We start from the raw sequence: 27,856 nt of genomic DNA on the forward strand, positions 1-27,856 counted from the left end.
TTTCCTGTATCTGTGACACTACCCTTGTCCAAGTATGCAGGCCAGAAATCTGGAAGTCAGTCCCCGGGGTTCCTTGCTCTGTCTCCTCGAGACCTCTCAGATCTGCCCACCTTTCTCCATGGTGATTACTGCTCAGTCCAGCCCTTATCATCTGCCAGGGGGTAACCTCTACAGCTTCTGTCACTGTCATTCTCCCGACTCTAATCTTGCCCTCCTTCATCCATTCTTCACTCAATAACCAGAAGAACTTTTAGAATGCTCAAATCTAATCCCATTACTCTTTTAGTTAAAAACTGTCCATGACTCCTTAAGCTAGCATTTGAGATGCTTTTGTGGTATAACCTTTCTAACTTTATCTGGTTACCCCTCTTCTGTACTGTATTCTACATATTGAATTATTGCCGGTTTCATGCCATCATCTTGGTCTCTCTTTGCCTTCTGTAGAACTTGCTATTGCTTTTATCTGGCACATCCACAGCCCTTACTCCCACCTAACTAATACCTATGTGCCCCTCAGATCTCAGCTAAGGAATTATCTCATTCAAAAAATTAATGACCTTCCTAACACCCATTGATATCCCTCTCTGTGTTCTGTAAGCCTTCTGAATTTGCCTATCAAAGACTTGTCATGAGGGAATTTCCAAGTAAACACTAAGCTCCTTCATTTTCTAATCTTAGCACTTGGTACAATGCCTGATCTATCTTAAGTAGCTATTGAAGGATGGATAGATTAATGAATTGTGGCCATACCAGAAAGTCTGTTGGTTAATTGCATCTATTTCACCTTACAGATGCACATGTTTATTGCTCGCTATTGTGACCTGTTAAATGTGGACATCTCCTGTGATGGGTGTGATGAGATTGCCCCCTGGCACCGCTACCGGTGTCTGCAGTGCAGTGATATGGATCTCTGCAAAACTTGCTTCCTAGGTAAAGTTCTGGGCCTTAGTATGCCATTCCAAAAGTCATAATCATTTTTTTCTATTTTCTGTGACCTCATCATTCTTAAAATTCCCATTGTACTAAAAAAAAAAATACCAGCCAGTGGTAGTCTCTGACTTGTTAGCAGATATGCGACTTATCTCCCCAACCAAATGATAACCCCTAGAGCTCTGTTATCTGACATGCTTTTACCTTTCATCATGCTGGGTGTATGCTCTTGATAAACACTCAGGATCAATGAGTGTACATTCTGTTGAGTTTCCAGGAAATAATTTTTCCCTCTGATTCATGCCATGTTTCCAAGTAATAAAATACACACATACACACACGCACACAAAAGCAGACTTCAAAAAATTCTTAAATAATATTCTTAACTTGTAGGGGCTGAAGTGAAGCAGATCAATGGTAGTGAGCAGTTAAGTGCTCTTTCTGTGCATAGCCCAGTAGAAGAAGACACAACGCCTGCCCCAGGTGCCTTTATAGTCTCAGCAGGAGACTTGACAAAACCACAAAAATGTGTGTTTCAGGACAAGAGTGTTGAGGCTGAGTTATAGATGAGCGGTTCAGATCATTCTGGAACAGTGCAGAAGTAGTAGCAATCACTGTTGCAGGCAAGGCTTATGGAGGAGGTAGGGTGTGATTTGGTATTTGAATAAAGTGAGAATTGGATAATGTGACGTTAATATTGGAGAATGCATCACCCATCGAAGCAGAGCAAAATCCAGGGACAGAGGAGCAAGAGTCTATAGTATGTTTAGATGGATGCTCGTAAGTGTTCGTCCAGCTCAATGGTGGATTGAGACAGGTGGGCCCCAGGCTTTGGGACCCTGAGCTACTAGGCTAAGGAATTTAAATGAGCCTACAGATGATGGGAAAGGTTTTTCAAGCAGTGTATCAACATGATCAGAGCCAGGCTAGAGGAAGGTGGTTCTGTTGGTATGACTTTCCTTAGGAAATTGTTCACAGCAGTGACAAGGGGATTAGTGCTTGCACTGGGTTTGTAGCAGTGGGAGCAGAGTGGGTCCGAGGGGAGGAGTAATGAGCAGGGTATATGACAGGAGACCCACTGGTCTTTAGTGGGAAGCAAACCAGAGCAGTAAGTCTTTTTCAGAACTAACATCCTTTCTCACTCACTGGGGCTGGGCTTGTGGTCTGTTTTCATCTGTGATCCTGGAATAAAGAAATAAGAGCAAAAACATGATCACTCCTCGGTGCTTCTTAACAGGAACACACAATAGATGGTTTATAGTTGACAGAGGAGGGGTCACAGGAGGCAGCTCACAAATTGGCAGGTGGAGTTGTTGCTGCCATACATTGGTCTTAATGAGAATATGATCAGACTTTGCTTGAAAAGGCTGGGCTGGTGGAGTGGGGGGTAGGGGGTGCTGCGATCCACAAAACCATCACTGAGAAGTCCTGTGCCAAGAGGGTCGTTTATGTGCTCAGAGCCTCTGGGCAGAATAGCTTGGTGTCCAGAAGATGCCTGCGGCCCCTGATGTCCTGAGCAATAAATTGGAAACAGCCCAGCTCCTAGGGTTGGTTGGTCTGGGTTTGGAAACCTGCCCTCTAAGAGCCCTTTGCCCAATTCACTTCATGCGGCTGTTTTTCCCCAGGTGGGGTAAAGCCGGAGGGCCACGGAGATGACCATGAAATGGTCAACATGGAGTTTACCTGTGACCACTGCCAGGGTTTGATCATAGGCCGGAGGATGAATTGCAATGTGTGTGATGACTTTGATCTTTGCTATGGATGTTATGCGGCAAAGAAATATTCCTATGGGTATGTCTCAGATGACCTCTCACTTACAATGTTTTCTTCCTGTAGTCTTTTGATATTCTAAAATAATAAAATGCTTTTCATTATAAAGAAATTTCAAACACAGTAAAGAGACTAGTGCAGTGAATCCCCACATACCCAGGTTCAGCAATTGGGAAGATTTTGCTATGTGCTGTTAGCTTATTCCTTTTTTTCTTCTTTGTTAAAGTATTTTAAAGCAAATTACAGGCCTTAAATCATTTCCTTCCTACATATGTCATATCCATCTCTAAAAATTATGGGCATTTTCTTGCATTATCAAAATTGCCATTACCACACCCTGCAAAATTTCACAGTAAGGGTTTTTTGTTTCACCTGGATAGACTTCTGTTGGGGGTGTGGGTTGTGAAGTCCTGAATTGGTATGTTCATATTTCTGGGGAGAGGGCCCATACCTGTCTTTAAGTTTTTAACAACCACAGCCTGAGGAGTAACTAATGCCTAGTTGTGACCTTGCACTCACTCCCCTAAGGCCCTGGTCTCCTTTTGGGAGCCCCTCAAAGGCTTGTAGTCCTTAAAAATGTCTTGCCTTTGCAGCCATTTGCCTACCCACAGTATCACAGCCCATCCAATGGTGACCATCCGGATCAGTGACCGGCAGAGGCTCATCCAGCCCTACATCCACAACTACGCCTGGCTGCTCTTTGCTGCCCTGGCTCTCTATAGCGCCCACCTGGCCAGCGCAGAGGATGTGGATGGCGAAAAGCTGGATGCCCAGGCCTGTGGCAGTGCCATCACTCTGCGAAGCCAGTGCATGCAACTTGTGGGGGACTGTCTGATGCAGGCTCACCAGGGAAAAGGTAATTGTTCCTCATGAGTGAAACCCAACCCCCAGCTATGTGTGAAGGAAAAGCCCCAGCAGAAGTCCGCGACTGTGTTCAGTTTGCGTACAACAACATCCAGGTGTCCATAAGGGGTGCTACCCATGTATGGTATGGAGCTTCATTGTAAATTCCCAATGCATTTGAAAGAAATGGTGGCATTAAAGTATCATATAATTTCTCTAAAATAAGTTTATGAAGGTGTAAAAAAAAAATAATTTAAACTCTTGAATTCTGTGGAATGAAGTATTTTACTATTTGAATCTATCAGTCTTAACTTTGCCAAAGTGGTACAGTCATTTTTTAACCTAGAGTACAAATCTGCTTCCACGCAACAGTGTTCTAGATGAGAGCTTTTTATAACTAAAGTAGTTTGACTAATAAATATCTAAATGATTTTAACTTTACTGAGGGGTGCTGTGGAGAAAAAAACATGAATGTTAAACTTCTGAGACATTTAAATTCCTTTCAGAATAGTGGACTCTCCATTCTAGTAAACATTAGGGAAATCAGACTGCTATTAGGTAGCAGGCAGGTAATAGCAGTGTTTCAGAGCTCTTTGGTTATCTATTTGCCAGTCAGATTTAGAAATATAGTTCTGTGGGCTACTATAAAATGTTAATGTTCATGATTTTCTAGACAATGGTACTGTTTCTTTTGTCTTCTGTTTTAATACAGTACAGGTATCCCTCACTATCCAAACTTTGGTGTCTGCAATCAAGAGTTCAATAGATTTGGTTAGCCAGGGAGGTTTGTACTGAGTACTCTTTGGTTTGGTTTGGAGAGAATTCAGCCATCTGTTTCCATTCAGTAGAAAAGTGATTTATGGCATTTGTAGGAAAGAACCTTTGTTATAAAACTATTAACCATTCTCTTATTTGCTTCCCATGTAGGTCTTAAAGCTCTAGCTCTTCTTGGTATGTTGCCAGATGGTGACTCTACTTCAGAAAATCAGGCCCCACCAGTTACTGTACCGACCAGACCATCAGAGGAGCAGCAAGAGAAGAAAACTGTCCAGGTTGCTGAGGAGCCAGCAGACACCAGCCCTTTTGTGCACTGCAATGTAAATAACAGTTCTTTACAATGCCCATCACAGGTTGAACTCAGAGAGAGCCATCCACGCCAGGGAGAAGAGCCAAGAGGTTAAGGGTACAGACTCTTGACCCAGAGTGCCTGGGTTCAGACCCCTGCTCTCTCAGACTTGGGCGCCTTATCACAGCCTCTTCACTTCACTTTTCTCATCTGTAAAATGGGGTGATAATAATAATGCCTATTCCATAGGGTTGCTGTGAGGATTTACATACATTGTGCATATTAAGTTAATGTATGTAAAGGCTTAAAACAGTGTTCATAGTAAGTTCCATATCAGTGTTAACTACTCCTGTGACCTGCCTTCTGGTGATTTTTCTAAGGACTGAACAAGATGATGTACCTTCAGAGATTAGTTCCTGGCCCATGGTGAATACTGTCTATGTGAAGCTGTTTTTATATTCAGCCAACAAATAGGTGACACTAAGGGCTTATTATTTAGCAAGTAGACACAGTAGTTTACATATACTTTTAGAAGTAGAAGAGAAGTTTTTCTGGATCCAGTCATAAGCTGTGATAGCAATATTAAGTAATTAAAGATGGTTTTGTGGAAGAGTGCAACATAGCTTCTGTGACGCCGCCTCCAAACCTTGAGTTGATGCTGAAGTTGCCCCTGACTTTGCCTCAGGAACTGCTGATGTTTCTGTCCTCTGTCTCTGTCATGTTAACTAGTTCAAGGATCCCATTTGGTGGTTACACCTTTTTTAAATTGTCATTTAGAGGAAGACAAAAGCAAAGATGGCTGGCAGAAACTTGGAAATTCTGTTAGTTTCATTCACCCAGAGAGCCAGCACAAGGCAGGCGACATAATCTTCAAGCCTCTCTCTGAAGTGCTGACATTTTTTACCACAAAACCCCTTCTCTCGCAAGCATCTTAACCACCACAGATTATGGTGAGACAGAACGTTATCACCAGAGGCAGGATAAATCAGCAGTCTCCAGCTTTGAGTCTGGGAATAATTGTTATCTTCCTGTGAGTTTCCAGCACATTATACTATGCCATCTATAAGCACTGTGGATGGTACTACTTAGTCATTTATTATTCATTTATTTTTATCAGAATGGACCTGATGATTTTTTTTTATTCAGTGGATTGAAATCTATTATGTTTCATTCCTTATTTTGATGCTCAAATTGTCCTATGTTTGGCCTGTGAAAGTTTCTTCTAGCTGACTTTTGGGTCCTTTTGGTATGTGTCCACTGTTTTTTGAGCACTTCCTTAATTTTTGGCTTAGAAAGATACTTCAGGCTTATCTTAGGCCTTCCCTGCCTAGGGACAAGACTGAGCCTTTTTCCCAGGGGCTCCCAGGGCACTATGTTAATTCCTGAGGTGTTCCCACTTTTTGGGTTTCTTTTCCTTCAGCAGCTGGATGCACCCAGGGCTTCCTACCTCTGGCTCAGTCACTTCATCTAACAAAGCTGCAGTTTCCAGCACTGTCCCCAGAACAGAACGTGAATGTCCCCACTGTGCTGGCCCTGAGGACCATATCCCATTTGGACCCTGAGTGAAAATCACTTGTTTTTTTAACTCCCACATGTTTCTAGTCAATCCCAGGCCCTATTAAGGGTATCTTCCCTCCTTCCCTCCCTCTAGTGACTAGAGATACCTTTTATTTTAAACAACCAAGAAACAACCTCCAACCAGAAGCCCCATCCAGGGGCTTCTGTCTACAGCAGCCTCAGGCCAGTAATGAGACCCCCTTGGGTGCCCTGCAGTGCAACCGCAATGGCCCTCTGGAGCCCTGTGCTAACAGGGAAGAAGACCAAGACTAAAGTTATTAGCCAGAACTTTGGAATTACATTGTTTCCACTAAGGGCCTCATGGTCAGAGAGTATGGTATCAGAGGTGTTTTCAGAGGCTGCATTTCTAACAAGGTAAGTAGCTCTCCCAGTCCAGGTCCCTTCCTTGGGAAACGATGAGGTAGGATTGTTGTTGATGTTATAGTATCCAGGCAGGGGAGGGTGAGTCAGTTGCCCCTGGGATCTCCTTGTGAGTATGTGAGGTTGTATGGTATTCCACCTTGGCTGCAGGGTGTCCTGGCTTTCCCAGACTTCCTGGAGCTGGGGTGCCTCCACCATGCACAGAAGACTTCCAACGTGACTTCCAAAGTTTCTGTGGCTCCTCTGTGACAACAGTGCAGGTTTTTGAGTAACTCCTAGGGAAACTCAGGCTGAGGTCTGTCCCCTTGCCAGTCTGGGCAGTTCACCGGACTCCTGAGCCCAGAAAACCCTCCTAGTTCCAGTGGGAACCCCTTTACCAAGTCTCCATGCCAAAATGGAATTCTCAAAAAGATCAGCTTAGTGTGCTAGAAGGAAATGCACACTTTTTTAATTTTTTCCATGAGAAGAGCTTTCCATGCTTGGCTTCTGAACACTATGTAGAATGTACTAGAGGTTTGTAATGGAGCCATTGCTTATGTGACTGCAGGCTCTGCCAGGGATCTGGAAGATGTTTGGGGAATGTGATGCAATTATTACTGCCTTAATTAGAGGATATATTGATCAGAAATGAGGGACATTTTCTAATGGAATTCAGAAGTATTTTAATCTGTGAAGACTGGCTAATTTAAAAAATGATAGTATTAATGAGTAAACTTTTGTTATAAGAAACCTTAATTCCTTCACACTCACCACTTTGTTTTCAGGGAAAGAGAGATGTTCATAAGGAAGTCAGAACTTTTGATTGCAAGCAGAGAAATAAGGCAGCTGAAGGTGTATCATTAATGAAGGATCCTTTATGTCAGACTCAGATTTCAGACTCACCTGCAGATGCTAGCACACCTACAGGACTTCCAGGTAAAAACTGACTGACTGTTGGTGTCTTGCATTTTTAAATGCACACCTACCCATCTTGAGATGTCTGTTGCACACTGAAGTCAGCTGCCTGCCAAGGGTGCATGGTTTCTCAGTTCTGTAGCAGATGGTGTTGATAACACTTTGAAAGTCATCTTCCCTTCACTTTGCGTGCTTTCCTGCCTTGCTTATTCCCTAATTTACTGAGTGCCTTCTATGTGCCAAGCACTGTGCTAGAGTCTGCAGATGAAACAGGGACCACATCAGATAGACAGACCCAAAGATCCCACTTTCATGGAGCTTACAGTCTGGGAGGATTTAAGACAAAGGTACAGGTAACTAATTTGAGGTGGAAAGTGATTCTGTCCAGAAGAGAGGTGTAAGAAGGGGTTAAAAGTGATTAGTGTCTAACTAGAATAGATTGTATCTACAGAAAGCCTTATAAAGGAAGCGCTGCAGGGGACCTTGTAGGTGTTAGGGCCTGCTGTGGAGAAGGGCATTCAAGACAAAACAACATGAGCAGAGGCCCCAGAGTGGGAAACCCCCAGGTGAATACAGGAAGAAGTCCCTTTGGTGGGTGTGTAGGCATGGCATGGAGTGCTGGATGGTAGAACTGGAGGGGTGCTCTGGCACTGCTGTGGAGGGCCCAGATGCCCGCTTGGGGATAGCAGCAGCCAAGGTCAGAGCTGGGTTTAGGAAGATTGGTGGGCCAGGAGATGGAGGTACTATGGGCTGAAGAGACTGGAGCAAATCTCAGCCTCTTCCTTAGGCAGCCCAGGAAGGCAGGCTCTTTCCCATGTGTCCACTCTGTGGTGGAGGTTAGGGTAAGCATTGGGCACCCTGTGCTGTGGAGCCAGCTCTCCGAAGGGTTTGATGACCATCTCTGCAATGCATATAATTCTAAGTTCCAGAAAACAGTCCGACAGTCTGTGTCAGTCCAGATCACCAAAATCCACTCTGGTCTGTCTGCACTGAGGATCAGCATCCTGGTTAACATACAGTTTACTCATTCATCAAGTGTATATTGGTTACCCAATTATGCTCCAGAAACATTTCTAGGTGCTTGTGATATATCACTGAAAAAAACAAAAATGTAGAAGGGAAGACAGACAATAAACAATAAATAACAATGATAGAAGGTCACTAAATGTCATGAGTACAAAAGAGCAGGGTCAGGGGATTGGGGAGTGCAGAGGGAGTGGGAGAGATGGGAGGGCAGGCCGTACATTTAAATAGGTAATTAGGGTAGGCCCCTTGAGCAAGGTGTGTTCAGCAATAGGCTTTTAAAGTCATAGGATTATTCTGTAGTGGCACAGGGACAGTACAGTGTTTTACTTGTTTCTTTGTACATATGTAGAACCTGGTAAAATCTGAAAATTTGGTGTTTTACAACTCAGATGCTGAGAGTTCAAAAGCATCATCTCAGAAGCCCATTGAGGAAAAAGCAGTTATTCCAAGCCCTGAGCAAGTGTTTGCTGAGTGCTCCCAAAAGAGGATTTTGGGATTACTAGCAGCCATGCTACCTCCCTTAATGTCGGTAAGAGACAAATGTCATTTTCTTTTTTAAAGAGGGATGATGTTACTAGAATGAATAATCCTAAAATTTGCAGGGACCCAAAAAACTGAATAGCCAAGCAACTTTGAGAAGAACAAAGCTGGCAGTATCACACACCCTGATTTAAAACTATACTACAAAGTTATAGTGATCAAAACAGTATGGTACTGGCACAAAAAATAGAACACATCAATTGATGGAACAGAACAGAGAGCCCAGAAGTAAACCCATGCACATATGGTCAGTTTATCTATGACAAAGAAGGCAAGCTCACACAATGTAGAAAGGACAGTCTCTTTAATAAATGGTGCTGGGAAAAATTGATCTCTTTATTATATCATACCCAAAAATAAACTCAGAATTTGAAACCATAAAACTCCTGAAAAAAAACATAAGCAGTAAACTCACTTTTTTTCAATTTTTACAAATTTTATTAGGATAGTATTCATTGTGAATATACCAACATGATTAATTTTTTTGCAGATGCAAATATTCTATTTTTAATATTTTTTTGAAGTATGGGTTTTGCTATATAATCTTTTAAACAGTTAACTCTTGAACATCAGCATTTATAGTTTTTTGGGGGATATGTCTCCCCATGCTAGGGAAAGAAACGCAAAATAAAAAGTGGGAGTACATCAGACTTAAATGCTTCTGCACCGTGAAGAAACCATCAACAAAATGAAAAGGCAACGTTCTGAATGGGAGAATATATCTGCAAATGATATATTTGATAAGGGGCTAATATCCAAAATATATATAGACTTATATAACTCAACACCAAAAAAAATCCTGTTTAAAAATAGGCAGAGAAACTGAATATTTTTCCAAAGACGTACAGATGGCCAACAGGCACATGAAAAGGGTCAACATCACTTATCATCAGTAAAATGCAAATCAAAACCACAGTGAGATACCACCTCATCCCAGTCAAAATGACTAGTATCAAAAAGACAAAAATGACAAGTGTTAGTGAGGATGTGGAGAACAGGGAACCTTCAGGCACTACTGTAAGAAATGTAAATTGGTATAGCCACTATGGAAAGCAGAATGGAGGTTTTTCAAAAATAAAAAACAGAAATAATGATAGGACCTAGTAATTCTATTCTGAATATTTACTCAAAGAAAATGAAAATATTAATTCAAAAAGATATATGCACCCCTACATTCACTGCAGCATTATTTACAATTGCCAAAATATGGAAGCAACCTAAGTGTCCATTGATAGATGAATGGATAAAGAAGACATGGTATATATATATATGTGTATGTGTGTGTATATGTATATACACATATGTATATATATACACACACAGTGGAATATTACTTAGACATAAAAAAAGAATGAAGTCTTGCCATTTGCAACAACATGGATGGACTTAGAGGGTATTATGCTAAATGAAATAAGTCACACAGAAAGCCAAATACCATGATTCCACTTACATGTGGAATCTAAAAAAACAAAATAAATGAACAAATAAACAGATGAAGATTCATAAATACAGAGAACTGGTGGTTGCCATTGGGGAAGTAAAATAGGTTGGGGATGAGTAAAATAGTTGAAGGGGATAAAGAGGTACTTCCAGTTATAAAATAAGTAAGTCACAGGGATGAAAAGTACAGCATAGGGAATATAGTCATTAATTCTTTAGTACCTTTGTATGGTGACAGATGGTAGCTACACTGGGATGGTAAGCATTTTGTAAGGCATAAGTTGTTGAATCACTATGTTGTACACCTGAAACCAGTGTAATATTGTATGTCAATTATACTTCAATAACATAAATTCTTTAAGGGCAAGCCCTTTTTTTCAGAAGAGCTCAAGTACAGCATCATTACGAATTATGACAATATGCTTCATGCAGGTTGAACAAAATTTATTGAAAAAATATAAAAAATTGAAAGAGGGATGATGGTATGCATAGAAAAAAATTTGGGAAAGCCATATACTGAAAACAACTATTAGTAGCAGTCATCTGTATGTCTTTGAGGACAGGATTATAAATTACAAGTAGGATTATAAAATGATACCTGAAAATGTTTATTTTACAGTTGATCACACATAAGCCATTTATGAAAGGCACTGCATAATTCCTTTGACTCCAGGTCAGTTGTAAATAATTTATGGAGGAACTGGAGTGTAGAGTTGGTCTGAGTACATGGATTTATATTGAATAGATTTTTCTCCCTCTCTTGGCAGGATCCCACAGTTCCCCTGATAGACCAGGAGCATGTCCTCCCACTCATGTTTCAGGTTGTCATCTCAAACGCAGGCCACCTGAATGAAACCTACCACCTCACCCTGGGTCTTCTCGGCCAGTTAATCGTCCGCCTTTTACCAGCAGAGGTAGATGCTGCAGTGATCAAGGTCCTCTCAGCCAAACACAACCTGTTTGCGGCAGGGGACAGCTCCGTTGTGCCAGATGGCTGGAAGACCACCCATCTGCTCTTTAGCCTGGGAGCTGTGTGTCTGGACAGGTAGCCATTCTGCCCTACCCTGCCTTGGTGTTCTTTTCTTTAGTCAGTGGTCTGTCTGTTGATTAGTATCAGTGTGCTTCAGTGCTGTTGTTGAGGAATCTTTTGTGAGACTAGAATTAGTTTCATTAGCAATACTGTCAACTGACATGTGCTTAAAACAGCTGTGTAGTCTAGGTGCTGTCTGTTGATTCATCTTTCTGATGATGTATATTCTGGTTTGTTTTTTCCTGAGAGCAGTAAGTGTAGGCTTTGGGGTTGAAGAAAATAGATCCACTTTTATTATTAAAGTAACATCATCACAATAACAAATTTAGAAAACAGAAATGAAGGAAAAAGTCACCCTGGCTTATACTGTATTAATGTGTTGAGTGCTATCTTAATATATTTACTTCTAAGCTTTTTTTCTGTGTGTGAATGTGAGTATGCACAATGCACACCCATATGTGACTTTTTATAGAGATTTTTAAAAACAGCTGTAGAGAGAGTATGTAAGTAACAGATCTTGATTTTGTTTTCCCACTTACCATTATATGGAAAGCATCCTAGTAGCTTGTAAACTCATAAATGAATGGCTTTTGGGCATGCTTTTGGGTGTGCCTTGGGTCTGCTCTGATGAACTGAGTTTGGAGCCTGTGTACTGCACTAATGGAGCTCTTGCCTTCCAGCCGCGTGGGCCTGGACTGGGCGTGCTCCATGGCGGAGATCCTGCGGTCCCTCAATAGTGCCCCCCTGTGGCGTGATGTCATGGCTTCCTTCACAGACCACTGCATCAAGCAGTTGCCTTTCCAGCTGAAGCACACCAACATTTTCACCCTACTCGTGCTGGTCGGCTTCCCCCAGGTACCTCACTTTCAAGGCCTGGCCACCTCTTCTGATTCTTATCACACATGTCAAAGTGTTAATAGCATATGTCTCTGGAAGGTTTTTTTTCTTTGCTTATGTAATTTGTATTTATAGTATTTGTGTATTTTCAAGATTATGAGATGCTTTGTTTCAACTTGCATTTTCAATAATATAGCCATTTAATTCATCTTATTTATTACTAATAAAATTTGATTCATTTTTTTAATTGGCTTTGAATAATTGATAACTATAATATATAAAATTACAAGGAACTTCAAAACCCAATTTTTTTTTCACTTTGGCATTCCTCTTCATCTCTTTTGTAATCTTCATTTCTCTCCGCTGGTTGGGACAAAGAGAACTGTAAAAACATGGCTTCAACCATCAAGCCCTTTAGCTCGTTCTGCACCAGGCCTCTCCCAAGCGTTGAACTTAAGAGATGAGAAGATCCTTATCTTTGAGTGCTCTTTGCAGTCAGGGGCATGAGCAAAAGGGACTGGGCTTGTGTCTAATTAAGAGCGCTTTCCTGTCTCTATGTACTGTTGAGTGGCCTTTTCTGTCTCTCCTAATCATGTTCTAGGTCCTCTGTGTGGGCACCCGCTGTGTTTATATGGATAATGCCAACGAACCACATAATGTGATCATCTTGAAGCACTTCACTGAGAAGAACAGGGCTGTGATCGTCGATGTTAAAACCCGGAAAAGGAAAACAGGTCCCAAGCATAGTTATTTTTTCTAAAAATGGAAAAAAGTTGTCTTAATCTCTGTTACCCTAGAATCAATGAAGATAACTTGGTTCTTGCCCCTGCATGTGATTTTTTTAAAAAAACAAGTCATAGGTTCTTTACCCTAATCTCTGAAATGGTGTGGTTGAATTGGGATAAATTTGAAGGCCCTTTCCATGCTGTTACTTTATAAATGTCTTGGTTTTTGGTTGGCCAGATGTTTAGTTTTTGAACATTTAATTTTTCAATTTGCCAGTATCATTTGTTTTCTAATGGGTAATTAGAATGACATATTATGGAGTCAGATGGCTACGTGAATGTAAAATAACTTTGAATAATTGCATTGGCGTTCATGTCACTTTCCATTTTGTTTAATCAAATAAAACAGTGAAAAAGTCCATCGTAAGTGCCCTTTTGACTTGATTTGCTCAATCCCAAACAATCTGTAGTACCTAACAATTATGTGCCCAGTTCTGCTCCTGAAATAATTTGCTCTGTCATTCACTTCAGCATTAGACATTGTGCTATTTTTATATATGGTGTGAGGTAAAAGTCAGGTTCTTTTTTATTCATATGAATATCCAGTTGTTCCAGGACTATTTGTTGAACAGACCATTTTTCCTCCATTAAATTATCTTGGCACCTTTGTTGAAAATTACTTCACCCATGTATATGTGTGTCTTGTATGGATTCCGTTATGTTCCATTAAGCTATGTATCTGTCCTTATTCAAATACCACATTGTCTTGACTATTATAGATTTATACTAAGTCTTGAAATCAGATCCTCCGACTTTGTTACTCTTTGCCAGAATTATTTTGGCTAGTCTAGTTCTTTTGCCTTCCTGTATAAATTTTAGGATAAGCTTGTCAGTTTCTATTAAAGAACCTGCTGGGGTTTTCATTGGCATCACATTGAATATATGGATGTATTTAGGGAGAACTGACATCTTACCGTATTGAGTCTTTTGACCCATGAGCATGGTATATCTCTCCATTTATGTAGGGAATAAATTTAGGTCTTATAAAATTTAGGTCTTTAATGGGGTATTAGCTGCCTTCTCTCATTCCTGATTTTGGTAATTTGTCACTTTCCTTTTTTGGTTCCTAGACTGTCTAGCCAGAGATTTATCAATTTACTTATCTTTTTGAAGGACTAGCTTTTGGTTTCATTGATTTTTTTCTGTTATTTCTGTTTTCTGCTCCATTGGTTGATATCTTTATCATTATTAACTTCTTATTTCTTCTTGCTTTGGGTTTGATTTCATCTTTTTTCTTTTTCTAGTTTAAGGTGGAAGTCTAAATCACTGATTTGAGATCATCTTTGTTGATAGAAGCATTTTAATACTATGAATTTCTCCCTAGGTTTGACTTTAACTACATCTATAATTTTTTTATATGTTACATTATTGTTTTTATTCAGGTCAGAATATTTTCTATTTATCTTCTGATATTTTTTCATTGTTCTGTAGATTATTTTAAAGTTTTATAGTTTAATTCCAAATATTTGAGGGTATTCCAGATATCTTCCTGTTACTGATTTTAAGTTTATCCTTGTGGTAGAGAACATACTTTGGATGGCTTCAATCCTATTAAGGTTATGGCAACTTGTTTTTTTCCAAAATTTGGTCTGTTTTGAATACAGTTCCATGTGCACTCGAAGAGGATGCTACACTGTGGTGTTAAAGTGTCCTGTAGGTATCATTTAGGTCAAGTGTTGTTCAAGTCTTTTATGCTCTTGCTGATTTTCTATTTGTTCTAACAATTACTAAGGGAGGAATGTTGAGATCTCCAACTGTAATTGTGTATGTCTGTTTCTCATTTCATTAGGAAATGTCCCTTTCTATATATCTGGCAATATCCTTGTTCTAAAATCTACTCTAATATTTATGTAGCCTCTCTAGCTCTTTCTTTTTTTATTACTCACATTTGCATGGTATGTGTTTTCCCCTGAAAACACTTTAACCTGCATGTGCTTTTACATTTAAAGTGGATTTCATATAAAAGCACATAGTAAAGTCTTCTTTTAAATCCAATCTGACAATCCCTGCCTTTTAATTGAGGTGTTTAGGCAATTTACATTTAATACAGTGGTTGAATTTACATCTACTGTCTTCTTGCTTGTTTTTTACCTATCTCATCTGTTCTTTTTTTTTCCCCCTTCTTCCCCTGCCTTGTTTTAGATTGAATTGTTTTTTGATTTTGTTTTTAATGATTCCATTTTATCTCCACTATTGGCATTTAAACTGTATCTCTTTGATTTTTTAGTGGTTGCTCTAGGGTTAACAATAGTTTACCTTCAAATAATTTTTTAGTGGTTGCCTTAGGGTTTATAATAGACACCTTCAATGTATCACAGTCTATCCTCAAATAATATTATACCACTTCACATATAGTGAAAAAACATTATAGTTTTGTATTTCTATTCCCACATCCTTTGTGCTCTTGTTGTCATACATTTTACTGTTATATAATATGAACCACATAATACATTATTTCATGATTGTTTTAAAGAGTCATATATTTTAAAAGAAACTTAAAAAAGAGAAAACGATACCTTTTATGTTTGGCCACACATGTACCAATACATTTCTATGGCTCTTCATTCCTTTGTGAATGTTCAGATCTCTGTCTAGTATAATTTTTCTTTGGCCTGAAAAACTTCCCTTAACTTTTCTTGTAGTACAGCTTTGCTGCTACAAAATCTCCATTTTGGTTTGTCCTAACAAAGCAAAGAAATATTTATTTTGACTATCTCTTTGAGAGGTAATTTTTCTGAGTAAAAAATTCTGAGTAGGTTAAAAGAGTTTTTTCTTTGAATAGTTTAAAGATACTGATGCATTTTCCTTTGGCTTGCATAGTTTCTGCCATGAAGTCTGCTGTCATTTTCTGTTACTCTTCATAATGTCTTTTTTCTCTGGCTGTTTTTAAGATTGTTCTCATAATCACTGGTTTTTAGCATTTTGGTAATGATGTCCCTTGGCATGATTTTCTTTATGTGTCTTCTTGGGGATTTATTGAGCTCCTGCATCTGTGGGTTTATAGTTTTCATCAAATTTGGAAAAATTTTGACCGTCGTGTCTTCATATAGTTTTTTTGCTCCCCACTGAGAAACTTGCACTCTAACTGGCAAGAAGACAAAATATTTCCAGCACTGTGTGAGCTCCAAGAATTGTTCTGCCTGCTGTTTTTTTGGTAGTTCTCTCCCAGAAATAGGTGGTTTCCTATCTAGATAGTTTCCTTTCATGTTTATACAGATCAATCCTCAGCCAAACACTCATGAGAAGCCTCTGTGGATATCTTGAAAGGTCTCCCACACCCTCTCTTTCTCCATGCATCTCCCTTCTCAGTGATATTCTGCTCCATAAATTCCAGTTGCCTTGACTTTCCTGAACTCTGGCCTCTGCCTTCTCAGTTCATTGAAATTGCGGGACTCTGCTCAACCATTTCCACTCCCTGCTCTGCAGCTTGGAAATGTCCAGGCTGGCCAGGTCCATTGGAGGAGTCCCATGGCTATGGCCTTTCTCTCAGGGAGCAGAGGTCCTGTACCACCTATTACCCATTGTCTGAAAACCATTGTCTCACATATTTTTTCAGTGTTTTACTTGTTTAAAGTAGGCAAGGGTAAATCCAATCCCTCTTACTCAGTTTTGTTTGGAAGCGGAAGTCTCTCCTGTGTGTTATATCTAACAGCTTCCTTTAACAACTCTGGAGACAGCCTGTTTGTACATAGTAGTAGGAAAATTAATTACCTCTCACAGTTGTTTAGTGGATAGATGTTCCATCCAGTACCATTTTTGTGCTCACCTGCAAGCTGGCCTTAAATATAATGGCTATTTGAAGCCAGGGAGATTTGTGTTTTAGGTCTGCAGTGTTTGCTTCCGTAAGGCACATTACTAGGGAAGAAATTTAACTGCAGGAAGAATTAACTGTACTTTTTGTGCCTTTCTTTTCCTGCTTGACATCACCCTGCAGTGAAGGACTACCAGCTGATCCAGAAAGGAGGAGGGCAGGAATGCAGTGACTCTCAAGCCCAGCTGAGTCAGTACTCCCAGCACTTTGCCTTTATTGCCAGTCACCTCCTGAAAACCAGTATGGACAGCCAGTGTTCTGAGGCAGTGGAAGCAACTTGGGTCCTGTCCCTGGCCCTCAAAGGATTATATAAAACTCTAAAGGTAATGTTGGGTATCTTCCATTTGCTAATAAATTTAGCTGCGGTTTTAACACATGCAGGGCATTAACTAGGAGGAAATGCCATCTAATTTCAATGGCTGGTTAACAATAGGTTCTTGATTATTTTTAGAAATGGTTGGGGTCTTGCACTAGAGTAACTTTAAGGAAAAACCAGAATTTTCTCAATAGTTGGTTTTGTGTATTTTTTCAGTACTGTTTCATGGAACCAGGTACTACTGCCTAATGGGCACATAACCTTGGAAGATGAGAAGAAAAATAGACTGAACACTTTGAACCACAGCTCCTTCTGGTTCATCGTAGGATAAGATGAAAGGAAGAATAAAGGGGGCTGGCATCTTATGGGATCTTTGAGGAATAGGTTTGACAGCTGGGGGTAGGAAGAAGCAGACAAGAGCTGGGTGATAATTGGCATGGAGATGAGAAGCCTTGACTTGAGAGGCACGTGGTTCTTCTGCTCCCTGAGGGGCTTTGATGGGGAGGAAGGGACCACTTTTAAGATGCTCTTCCCAACAGCACTAGCCATGAAAGAAGGACTTCATGTGAAAGGTTTATAAGCTCCTTGACTTTGGCAGCACTGGTGAGAACGCCACAGAAGGACTCAAGCACCACGGGGTGATTGGACTAGCTGACATTTCAGCTCTGGTCCAGCCCTGCGAGTCTGTAATTTTAGGATTAAGACCATATATCTGCTGTTTGTTGATTTCATGAAATTTAATACAATGTGCTGTCATTTTAGTTGTTTGCATTATAGTAGGAAGGAGAAAATAATCTCCCTGAGGGCAGAGACCATTTTTGTCTTTGAATCCTTCATTTCAGAAATATTTGTTGAGCACCAAGTACCAGATGGACTGAGTATGTCATTGATCTAGAAAGAAGGTCCCTGCTTTCATGGGGCTTACAAGTCTATAAATTGCAAGAGACAACAAAGAGCCGTGAGTCAGAAAAAGCCTTTCTGAGAAGGTGAAATTTAAGGTGATAGATAAGGACTCTGGGCAGAGCATCACATACCAGGAGGGTAGCAAACTCCAGGCCCAGGAACAGGCATGGGGTCAGGGAGCAAAAGGAACAAACTCCAGGGCTTCCAGACAGTGCAAAAGAGGGAGATGAGACCGCAGGAGCAGGCGGAGCCCAGGCCCTCTCAGCCATGGTCAGGGACTTTGAGTTTAGCCTAAAGAGCAGCGGGAAGCTGTTGAAACATAGAGATCAGGAGAGGGACATAAAACTTCTGTTCTTAACATAGGATTTAGCACATAGAATATATTAGGCTTCAGAAATATCTGTTGAATGAATGAATTCGTGAATGAACGGACTTAGGTTATAGCTAAGGTTCAGAGTTTCATCCTTCCTGCGGACTCTGGAATTTTCACCAGAAGGTAAGCTGGACTCTGAAAGAGGCTTGCTTCTCCCCAAGTGACCCTTACCTTCTTCACTCTACAGCAGTTGCAAATCGTTCTTTTTCTCTTTGGCAGGCTCATGGTTTTGAGGAGACCCATGCTACCTTCCTTCAGACTGATTTGCTGAAACTGCTGGTGAAAAAGTGCAGCAAAGGGACGGGCTTCAGTAAAACATGGCTCCTCCGGGACCTGGAAGTAAGGGATGAGGGCGTCTCCTGCTCCTGCTGCCTGGGGAGTCAGACTCAGCAGCTCCTATGACTGGTTCTGCCCTGTGCACTGCCATTCTGCACAGTCATTAAAACTGTGCCTTAAATGTGTCTCCCCTTTTGGAAATAGAGATTATAATAGCTGTCCTCCCCTGTCAGGGAAAATGAATTTGATGATTGTTCAAAGAACATTGGAAGAAAAAAGTAGTTTATGGAAACACATGGTTGACTATTATATCATATAATGAAGTGTGCCCTTGAACAATTATTTCCCTTTAAAGTTCTTTGAACTAAAATGAGTTTCAGAATTTGTCCTCACTTAATAATAATTTCATGTAGGACTTAAGTCAGTAATTTTCATTTTATTTTATTCCCTGTAGGCTTTAGATTTTCCTTAATGAAATTACTGTGTTTCCCTGTAGGGTTTCTGTACCAGGTGCCACCCTCAGGTCCAGGAAACGCTGCTGATATGTGGGGGGTAGGCATCCAGCCATTCACAGTCACACACACAGAGGCCTGGCCATGAAGAAATAGCTCTCTGTTGCCATAAGAGGATTTGGTTAGGTTTTAGGAAAATATACTGAAACATACTAATGGGTATGAAACATAAAAAGGGGGAGCATTTGAGCTCTTGTTCTGAGGTAATATTTCAAATTCAATTGCTTTTGTTATTCAAATAATAGAACTACATTGCAGAAAAATTGGAAAATAGAAAATAAAGAAAAACTCCATATTTCATCCCCTGCAGCGCAGCTACCATTCGTTTCATTTATTTCCTTATTCTAATTTTTTCGTTCTGTGTCTGTATTACATATATAGATTTAGGTTGCACAGTAAGAATGGTGTTCAAATAAATTGAAATCATATAATGGCCATTTTTCTAAGTTGCTCATTTGCATAATCACCATTTTTAATGGCTATATATGGTACATGAAGGTGGATTTCAATTTTTTGCCATTATTACTTTATCAACCATATCGTGAATATAACTTTTTACCTTTTTTACATTATTCCTAAAAAGATGAGTTACTGAGCTAAAGGTTATGAACATTTTCATAGTTCTTCACATTTCACCAAAATTCATTCTAAAAGGATGCTATCAGTGGAAAGTTAATAATCACAAAGACCACTCATAGTTTTAGTTAACATTTCTTTGAACACGTTTTCATGTTTCTTTACTCATTTTACTTCTTTTTGTGAATTCTGATATCTTTTAAAAAGTTAAATCAAATATTTTCTACCCTTTGAGGATATAAGACCTGTGTAATCTCCTCACCCACCAAACACTCATATTCTTGCCCTGCCTGATGTTCTTTCTGTGTAGATTTTGTCAATCATGCTGTACTCCTCAAAGAAGGAGATCAGCGCTTTGGCAGAGCAGGGCGACCTGGAGCTGGATGAACGAGGGGCTCTGGAGGAGGAGGTGGGACGGCCGGTCCGCAGCCCTAGTGAACCAGAGCAGAGAAAGTCAGACCCTCTTGAAAGCCTGGATGAGCCCACCAGAATTTGTTTCTTGGTATGTTCTGGGGCCATGGTGTGAGTGGAGAAAGGGCCTCCAAGGGATGGATTCTCTTTGGCTTGGCCTGTGTGTTAGCGTCCACATGAAAATGCTTCAATCTGATGTACTGGGAATTTGCTTCCTGACAGCTCAATCTGTATTGTGCAGAACTGGGCCAGAAGAATGGAAAAGCCCTATCAACAGGAGTTCTTAATGTTTCTGGGGTCACAGACCCAAATGCTTTAGATTGTTACCTGCATTCAGTAACACATTCAAGCACGCATGTAAAATTTTGCATGTAATTTCCAGGCCCGTACATAAGCCCCCACATGAGACTCCTTCCCTAGAGTTCTCAGACTCACTCTCTTACTTTCCCTGGACAATCCTCTTCCTCAGGATGATGTGAAAATGGTGAGGGCTTAGACTTCAAAGGGCCTAACTATATGAACAGTAAACAGAGAATATGGGGTGGGTGTCAAAAAAGCAAGTACAGTTTTTTAAGAAATTGAAAGTATATAATTTACGTGCCACTTGTCGAGCTTGAGTGCAAGAGCACACAGCTAGCTAGCCATGGGCACATGTGGTGCATAATGTCTGACTAGTGCGAAAAGCATTGCATTTTGTTGGCATAATGTTTTTTTGTTTCCTGTTTCATATATTCCTTTGAATTTATAACAGTAATGCAGATTTTACAATCTGTGTTTTAGGGCTTGTAATTTCATATGCTTTAAGTACCAATATGATGTTCTTCAGTTATATCCTGTAGTAACTTTAGAAATTCATTGTTTTATCACTTTTGGGTTCAGATTATCAATAAAATGTTGAAGCACTTTAAACTGTCCCTCTTCTACTTGCTCCCCATGGCCTTCAGATGGCTCATGATGCCCTCAACGCCCCTCTGCACATTCTTCGGGCCATATACGAACTGCAGATGAAAAGGACCGATTCTTTCTTCCTGGAGGTTCAGAAGAGGTACGGGGCGTTTAGATGCAGCTGCAGTGCAGTGAGAGAACAAGCGAGGGCAGGCTGTGCTTACCTCCTGCTGATGAGACCTGGGTAAAAACCCCTGAACAGCCAGGACGCAGATGTGGAACTGTTTTTTCGTTCTTCATAAAGTGACATGAAAGCTGACTGTGCAGCATTGCACAGATCTTCTTTGAGTTGTGCTGTATGTCCCTTTTGGAAAAACTTGACATTTGCAGTCTGCCTCTTAGAGTAAACTCATTGTGGATGCAGAAACTGAGACAGACACCAAGGTTCTCCCATATGTCATCCCAGGGAGCAGATACCGCCAAGCAGGGCCTTCTGGTCCAAAGTATTGTTTTGTTTGTTTTTTCACTGCTGCATATTGTTTTCATGTTTTTTCCTCAAGGATTATTATAAAATTAGTAATATTCCTTTTCTCTTGGCTGGGAAGTTCAGAGCTAGTTCTTGGGCCGAGCTCTTAACTTTGTGTAAAACTTTACCTATTTGCAACATCTCCACCCCCCACATCTATTCCAATTTAGATCCAATTCCAATTTAATTTTTGTTTTTATTTCAAATTTCTGTTTTTCCATGTGTATTTCTTCTATATAAAGCCTCAAATCCTTTGTGAAATAAAGCAGGCTTGCCTCAGTGAGGGCACAGTCTATGCTGCTGTGACTGAGAAACCCAGAAATACCATGGGTCAAGGCTGATACAATCAGTTTTCCTGTCAGACACAGTCCCGACATAGGCAGTAGTCTAAGGTGGGTGGGCAGCTCTGCTCCACAGAGTGATCCTACACCCAAGGGTGCTGCTCTCGTCTGTGTAGTCAAAGCTGCCTTGCCCACACCAGCTCTCTGTTCCAGCCCAGAGGAAAGGGGGAAGGCAGAGAAAGGAGCGCATCTTTAATCCACTCTGAGGGTGGGCTCCAGAAGGGGCACACATTACCTCACTGGCCTCTTGTTGGCAAGAACCCAGTTGCAGCAAGGGCTGGGAACCGTGTCTCTAGATGGTGGTTGTGTATCTTGCTAAAACTTCAGGGAACTTTGTTTCTAATAGAAAGGGAGAATGGACCCTGAGGGACAGTTTGCATGCCACAGGGGCATACGTACGTGTACATCTGTGTGTGTGAGTGAGTGAATGCTGTGAATATAGTTTGCGAAATATGGAAAATATTAATGTAGTTGCAAAATTACAGGAAAATAACTGATCAACATTTCTAACAAGTTTCATTCTCAGTTAAACTCTTGCCTTTCTATAACGTGTGTTTCAAACTGTGCTCTTTCTGTTCAGGTTTGATGGAGATGAGCTCACCACGGATGAAAGGATACGGACGCTGGCTCAGAAGTGGCAGCCCAGCAGGAGTCTGAGGTTGGACGAGCAGAGTGCCAAAGCTGTGGATACAGACATGATTATCTTACCCTGCTTGGTATGTTGCCTCTGCCTGGGAAACAAATGTCTGCCCCTGACCCCCCACCACCCACATCCCACCATTGTGAGAAGGGCGGGTCTCTGTAACAGTGGTCTTTGGATCTGCAGTCCAGGCCCGCACGCTGCAACCAGGCCACAGCCGAGTCAAACCCTGTGACCCAGAAGTTGATCTCCAGCACAGAGAGTGAACTGCAGCAGAGCTACGCTAAGCAGCGGCGTAGCAAGAGCGCTGCCCTCCTGCACAAGGAGCTGAACTGCAAGAACAAGAGGGCGGTGCGGGACTACCTTTTCCGAGTGAATGAGGCCACAGCTGTCCTGTATGCCCGCCATGTGCTCGCGTCCCTGCTCGCCGAGTGGCCAGGCCATGTTCCAGTGAGCGAGGACATCCTGGAGCTAAGTGGACCTGCCCATATGACCTACATTTTGGATATGTTCATGCAGCTGGAAGAAAAGCATCAGTGGGAAAAGGTAGTTGTTAAGCAGGCACACTGGGCACTCACCCATCTCGCTCCTACTCTGTCCTCCCCACCACCAGGTGTTGGAACAGGCTTCCTCTAGTGAATGCGTCCCTGGAGTAAGGTTACCTGTGTGGCTGTATGGCTCCCTGACAGGTGTGAAGGCAACAAAGGCAGGGTAGGGTCACTGTCAGCCCAGGACAGACGTGGTGTCCACAGAGTGTTTAAGGTGACGACCCCCAAAGCCTGCACTGTGGTTTTCCTTTTTGTTCTCACACGTGCAGGTCTAAATCACCTTGCTAGCCTCTCTTCCCATGGCCCTTTAGGTTCTCAGGTAGTACAAGTCCCGGAGACAGGGTTCATTATGACGTTCATAGCCTGTTCCCACAGCACAGGAAGCCGTCCAGAAAGGTTTCTGTCTTCTGTTTTAAAACATTGTTTCTAGAATGTCCACCCCAAGTGAGACACTCTGCCAGCACTTACCCCTGTTTTTCATTGTGACCAGGAGAGTTTATCAGTGAAGAAATCAAATGCACGCGGCTTGTCCAAGGCACTCAGCTTCTGGGTGGTAGCGTGGGGTCTCTCCCAGGTCTGTGCATTCTCTGCAGTCCAGTGCTCTAATTTTAAGTTTCAGGTTGACAGGTGGAGGCCATTTTTTGTTTTTAAATCAAATCTTTAATATAGTCTTTTAAAGTAGTGCTGCATTAGGAGACCTTCCCAGGGCTAGAAACATCTCTTCCTCTTCCTGCTGGATAGAACTGGAGGAGCCATGCAGCGGACAGCCACCTGGGCTCTCTCTGGCCAGACCACACTTCAGGAGCCCAGGGCCCTATCTCTAACTGAACTAAAAAGTTTGCCTCCATCTTCCCAGTTTCCAAGTGTAAAAATCTGGAGTCACATTTGCTGCCTCATCCTTATCCCCTTGCCGCCCTGGCACACTCTAACCTCCCACCCTCACCCACACGTATGCAGTACGTGAGGATTCATCAGGAGCTGAATCTATCCTCTTATCCTTAATTTGCCTGGCTAAGTGCCCTAGATCCTTTCCAAGCCTCAGAGCCGTGGAGATGTCCAGGATGAAGCCAGCCCGTGGGTGGGCCTTGGGCTGATAGAGACTTAGTCTCTCCCTTCTCCCTGAGGGGCAGCTCCGTGGCCCAGCTGCTGGCCCTCACATTCCTGTGCTGTGTCCCACCAGATCCTGCAGAAGGTGCTCCAAGGCTGCCAAGAGAACATGCTGGGGAGCATGGCCCTGGCTGCCTGCCAGTTCATGGAGGAGCCAGGAATGGAGGTGCAAGTGAGGGAATCGAAACACCCATATAACAACAACACCAACTTTGAGGTATGATCCTGGGTGGCCTGGCCTCAGGGAGCGTGGAGGGCTGCTGAGCAGCAGGAATCACATCAGGGCCCACAGCAGCTTATGCCCTCTTGACAGTGCTGGCTGACAAAGCGCTGCTTTAATCTAGCTTCAGTTTGCCTTGCCGAAGCCAGGGGTCCTGTACGGCCGGGTCTCTTCTCCTGAGCTTGTTCCGGTAGAGCACAGCCTGGCCCTGGAGGAGACTTTACCTTTCTTGCAGCAAGCTCCTCAGACTTGCTCCTTGGCATCTCCTGGCAGTGACTGTGTGGGTCTAGGGTCAGCAATCTATCCATCTCCTAATGACCTGGCCACACCATGGAGAGTCCGGCCCCTTTGTTTAATTATGAGAACTGAAAAGCCTCATCTTTTCCAAACTTAACTTTGTACCTGGATGGAGAGAGGCAGGAGTGAGTTGGGATGAGGTAGGAGTGTGGTGGCCTCAATTATTCTTGTTGACTTAATGCCGCTTGCATTTCCTTAGCCCTTTTCAGAGTGCTGGAGCTGGCCAGGCTTGAGCTTCCGAGTAGATGGCACCCTATAGCAACAGTGGTGGTTGATAGAGGAACTAATCTCGAATGTGGTTGTGGCTTGGCTGAGGTGTTGTTTTACAGCAGTGCAAACCTCCTCACTCTCTTCCTTTGAAGCCTCCTCTCTTCTGGTGTTTCCGGGCTCCATCCCCATTCCCCCAGCCCCATGCAGACACATCCAGTGAGCCACAGAGTTCTACCTCCAAGGCAATTACTTTGTCTTTCCCACTGCCCGGACTCTCCTCCCCTCCGTGGGTCCCTCCGGCGGCTCCTTTCTGACCTCTCACTGCTGGCCTTGCCCCAGCCTGGGCCTTGCTGCAACAGAAACCGTCAGAATGATCCTGGCACCACACAGACCCAGCCTGGGCTTCCTCCTGCGTACAGCCTTTCCGGGCTCTCCCTACTGTCCAGACAATGTGTAAATGCCTCATTTTAACACTTGAAGCCATCACTGTCTATCCCTGATAACCTGTCCATCACAGGTCACCCTTGTCCCCACCTCCCAACCGTATGTGCCCACAAAGTTCACCTTCTACCCCAGACACATCAAGCTCTTTGCCGTTCCCTGAACACATCAGACTTTCTGGCGCTGTTTGCGTTGCCTGAAATGTGCTCACATGCACTCCCATCCCCCTCTCACCTTGCCCACTGCCGCTCTTCCTCCCTGACTGGCACCTCCTGTCCTTTTCATGCTTTACGACAACCCGAGCATCCCTTTGGTGGGACCTTTTCTACCCTCCCCTCCTCCTCCAGGTGAAGCCTGCCCCACTGTGCCCCAGTCAGTCTACACTAGTGTGCTTCCTACCAAGTTTGCAGCCCCGGGTCACACTCCATGTCCCGGTTAGTCCAGTAGCTCCTGGAGGACAGGGGCTGTGACTTATCCTTCTTGCATCCCCAGTTTCCTTTGCAGGACTTGGCAGGAAGCAAGCCCTCCAGAACTTGCTTATACAGTGACCAGTATTTACAGAAGCATTCTTGTTTCCCTTCCCTAGGATAAAGTTCACATTCCTGGTGCAATCTACCTCTCCATCAAATTTGATTCTCAGTGCAATACGGAAGAAGGCTGTGACGAATTAGCCATGTCCAGCAGTAGCGACTTTCAGCAGGATCGACACAATTTCAGTGGGTCTCAACAGAAATGGAAAGATTTTGAGCTTCCAGGTAGTAAATCAGTACTTGGTTATATAGACTCTAACATTAAGTGTTTAAACATAATACCAAGAAGGGAAATGGTTGGAGGATTTAAACCCAGGTCTAATATATTTCATCAGAAACACCTCACTTGCCATTCCCTGCTGCTGCAGTGTCCTGACCTGTTTCTGATTCTTGTGTGACCCAGGAGACACTCTGTATTACCGCTTCACCTCTGACATGAGCAACACTGAGTGGGGCTACAGATTCACTGTCACAGCTGGACACCTGGGGCGATTCCAGACAGGTGTGTGCTCTAGTCTTCCATCTGCATGATCTGCCTGCCAGGGATACTCTGTGGGGGGAGGTGTCTTTATGTCACTGATCTTTGTTAAAATCAAAGCAGGTTCTTTTCCACAAGACTTCCACAAATCTGACTCCAGCCCCACACGTAGCACTCTTGAATGTGCTGTAGTTAGCCAGTTGTAAACTTGAAGGGCCAGATACAAGAGCCATCTATCGGGACTAAAAAAAGACACTTGTTCTCTTGGAATTTGCCAGGGCATTTTGCACAAAGGGGCAACTGAAAATGTTGTTCCTATGTTGCTTTTACAAAAGGCTCCATTTCAGACAAAATTTAAATGGCCTCAGTTGTTGCATCCTCTTTATTAAAGCTGAGTGGTTTATATTTTTAAAACATCTGTGTTTTTTGGGGGTTGACCAGGATTCGAGATTTTGAAGCAGATGTTGTCAGAAGAAAGAGTCGTGCCGCACCTCCCATTGGCCAAAATTTGGGAATGGCTGGTGGGCGTGGCCTGTCGCCAGACTGGTCATCAGCGATTAAAGGCCATCCACCTACTTCTGAGGATCGTGCGATGCTGTGCCCGCAAGTAAGCTGCCCCCGGGTGTGACTCCTTTGCCAAGTGTTTGTACTGCCAGTGCCCCTCCCGCTTTGGGGCTTCCCGCTTCACTCGTTCAGTGGTGTCCTGGATGAAAAGAAAGTTCTAGCTGTCATGGCTTCCAGTGAATTTTCTGTGGCCTCTGTGGCACTGCTTTTGTTGTCCTGGGCAGGGAATCTTTCCCTTACTTGACCTTGGGGGCATGAAGGTATTTCCTACGTTAGCTTCTAGATTATTTTTCCTTTCACATTTTGGATGTATAGTCTTGGATCTATAGTCCACATGGAATGAACTTCCGTGCATGACATGAAGTGTGGGGGTCCAGATTGGCTTCCTCTGACATGGATCTCCAAGTGTCTTCAAAGACCGCCTTTCCCTCACCCACTCCACCATCATTTTTGTCCCAGAGAGGGTCATATATGCTTGGGTCTATTTCTGATCTCTTTGGTTCCATTGGTATTTTCGCTTGCACTTGTGCCAGTATCACACTGTCTTAAATATTGTAGATTTATCGCAAATTTATGTATCTGGTAGTATAAATTCTTCAGGTTTTCTTGGCTATTTTAATATAAATTATTATATAAAGAATGTCCATATAAATTTTAGAATTAATGTGTTTCTATTTTTTCCCAGCTTTATTAAGGTTTAACTGACAAAATTATAATATATTTAAAGTATAGGAAGTGCCGATTTGATACGTGTATACATTTGGTATGTGAAGGGATTCCCACAGTTGAGTT

General features: G+C 42.3%; 1 protein-coding gene across 3 annotated transcripts in view; it reads left to right on the forward strand.

Annotated features, from left to right (window-relative positions):
* Positions 1 to 27,856, forward strand: part of ZZEF1 (zinc finger ZZ-type and EF-hand domain containing 1) — a 137,561-nt gene that overhangs the window by 99,369 nt on the left and 10,336 nt on the right. For 2 of the 3 annotated variants that reach the window (XM_073234989.1, XM_073234990.1), the window contains exons 34-52: positions 792 to 930; positions 2,556 to 2,721; positions 3,294 to 3,556; positions 4,471 to 4,640; positions 7,312 to 7,462; positions 8,857 to 8,996; positions 11,215 to 11,492; positions 12,158 to 12,332; positions 12,916 to 13,048; positions 17,034 to 17,233; positions 18,722 to 18,841; positions 20,177 to 20,368; positions 21,222 to 21,322; positions 22,610 to 22,745; positions 22,856 to 23,215; positions 24,398 to 24,541; positions 26,079 to 26,247; positions 26,426 to 26,524; positions 26,942 to 27,107. In XM_073234989.1, the coding sequence (XP_073091090.1) occupies positions 792 to 930; positions 2,556 to 2,721; positions 3,294 to 3,556; positions 4,471 to 4,640; positions 7,312 to 7,462; positions 8,857 to 8,996; positions 11,215 to 11,492; positions 12,158 to 12,332; positions 12,916 to 13,048; positions 17,034 to 17,233; positions 18,722 to 18,841; positions 20,177 to 20,368; positions 21,222 to 21,322; positions 22,610 to 22,745; positions 22,856 to 23,215; positions 24,398 to 24,541; positions 26,079 to 26,247; positions 26,426 to 26,524; positions 26,942 to 27,107 (3,302 nt within the window). Of the gene's footprint in view, positions 1 to 791; positions 931 to 2,555; positions 2,722 to 3,293; positions 3,557 to 4,470; positions 4,641 to 7,311; positions 7,463 to 8,856; positions 8,997 to 11,214; positions 11,493 to 12,157; positions 12,333 to 12,915; positions 13,049 to 17,033; positions 17,234 to 18,721; positions 18,842 to 20,176; positions 20,369 to 21,221; positions 21,323 to 22,609; positions 22,746 to 22,855; positions 23,216 to 24,397; positions 24,542 to 26,078; positions 26,248 to 26,357; positions 26,525 to 26,941; positions 27,108 to 27,856 lie in introns of those variants that run through there. The other variant, XR_012130534.1, reaches the window with a different exon arrangement.

This window comes from Manis javanica, chromosome 4 (genome assembly GCF_040802235.1).
Source record: "Manis javanica isolate MJ-LG chromosome 4, MJ_LKY, whole genome shotgun sequence".
Classification (NCBI taxonomy): Eukaryota; Metazoa; Chordata; class Mammalia; order Pholidota; family Manidae; genus Manis; species Manis javanica.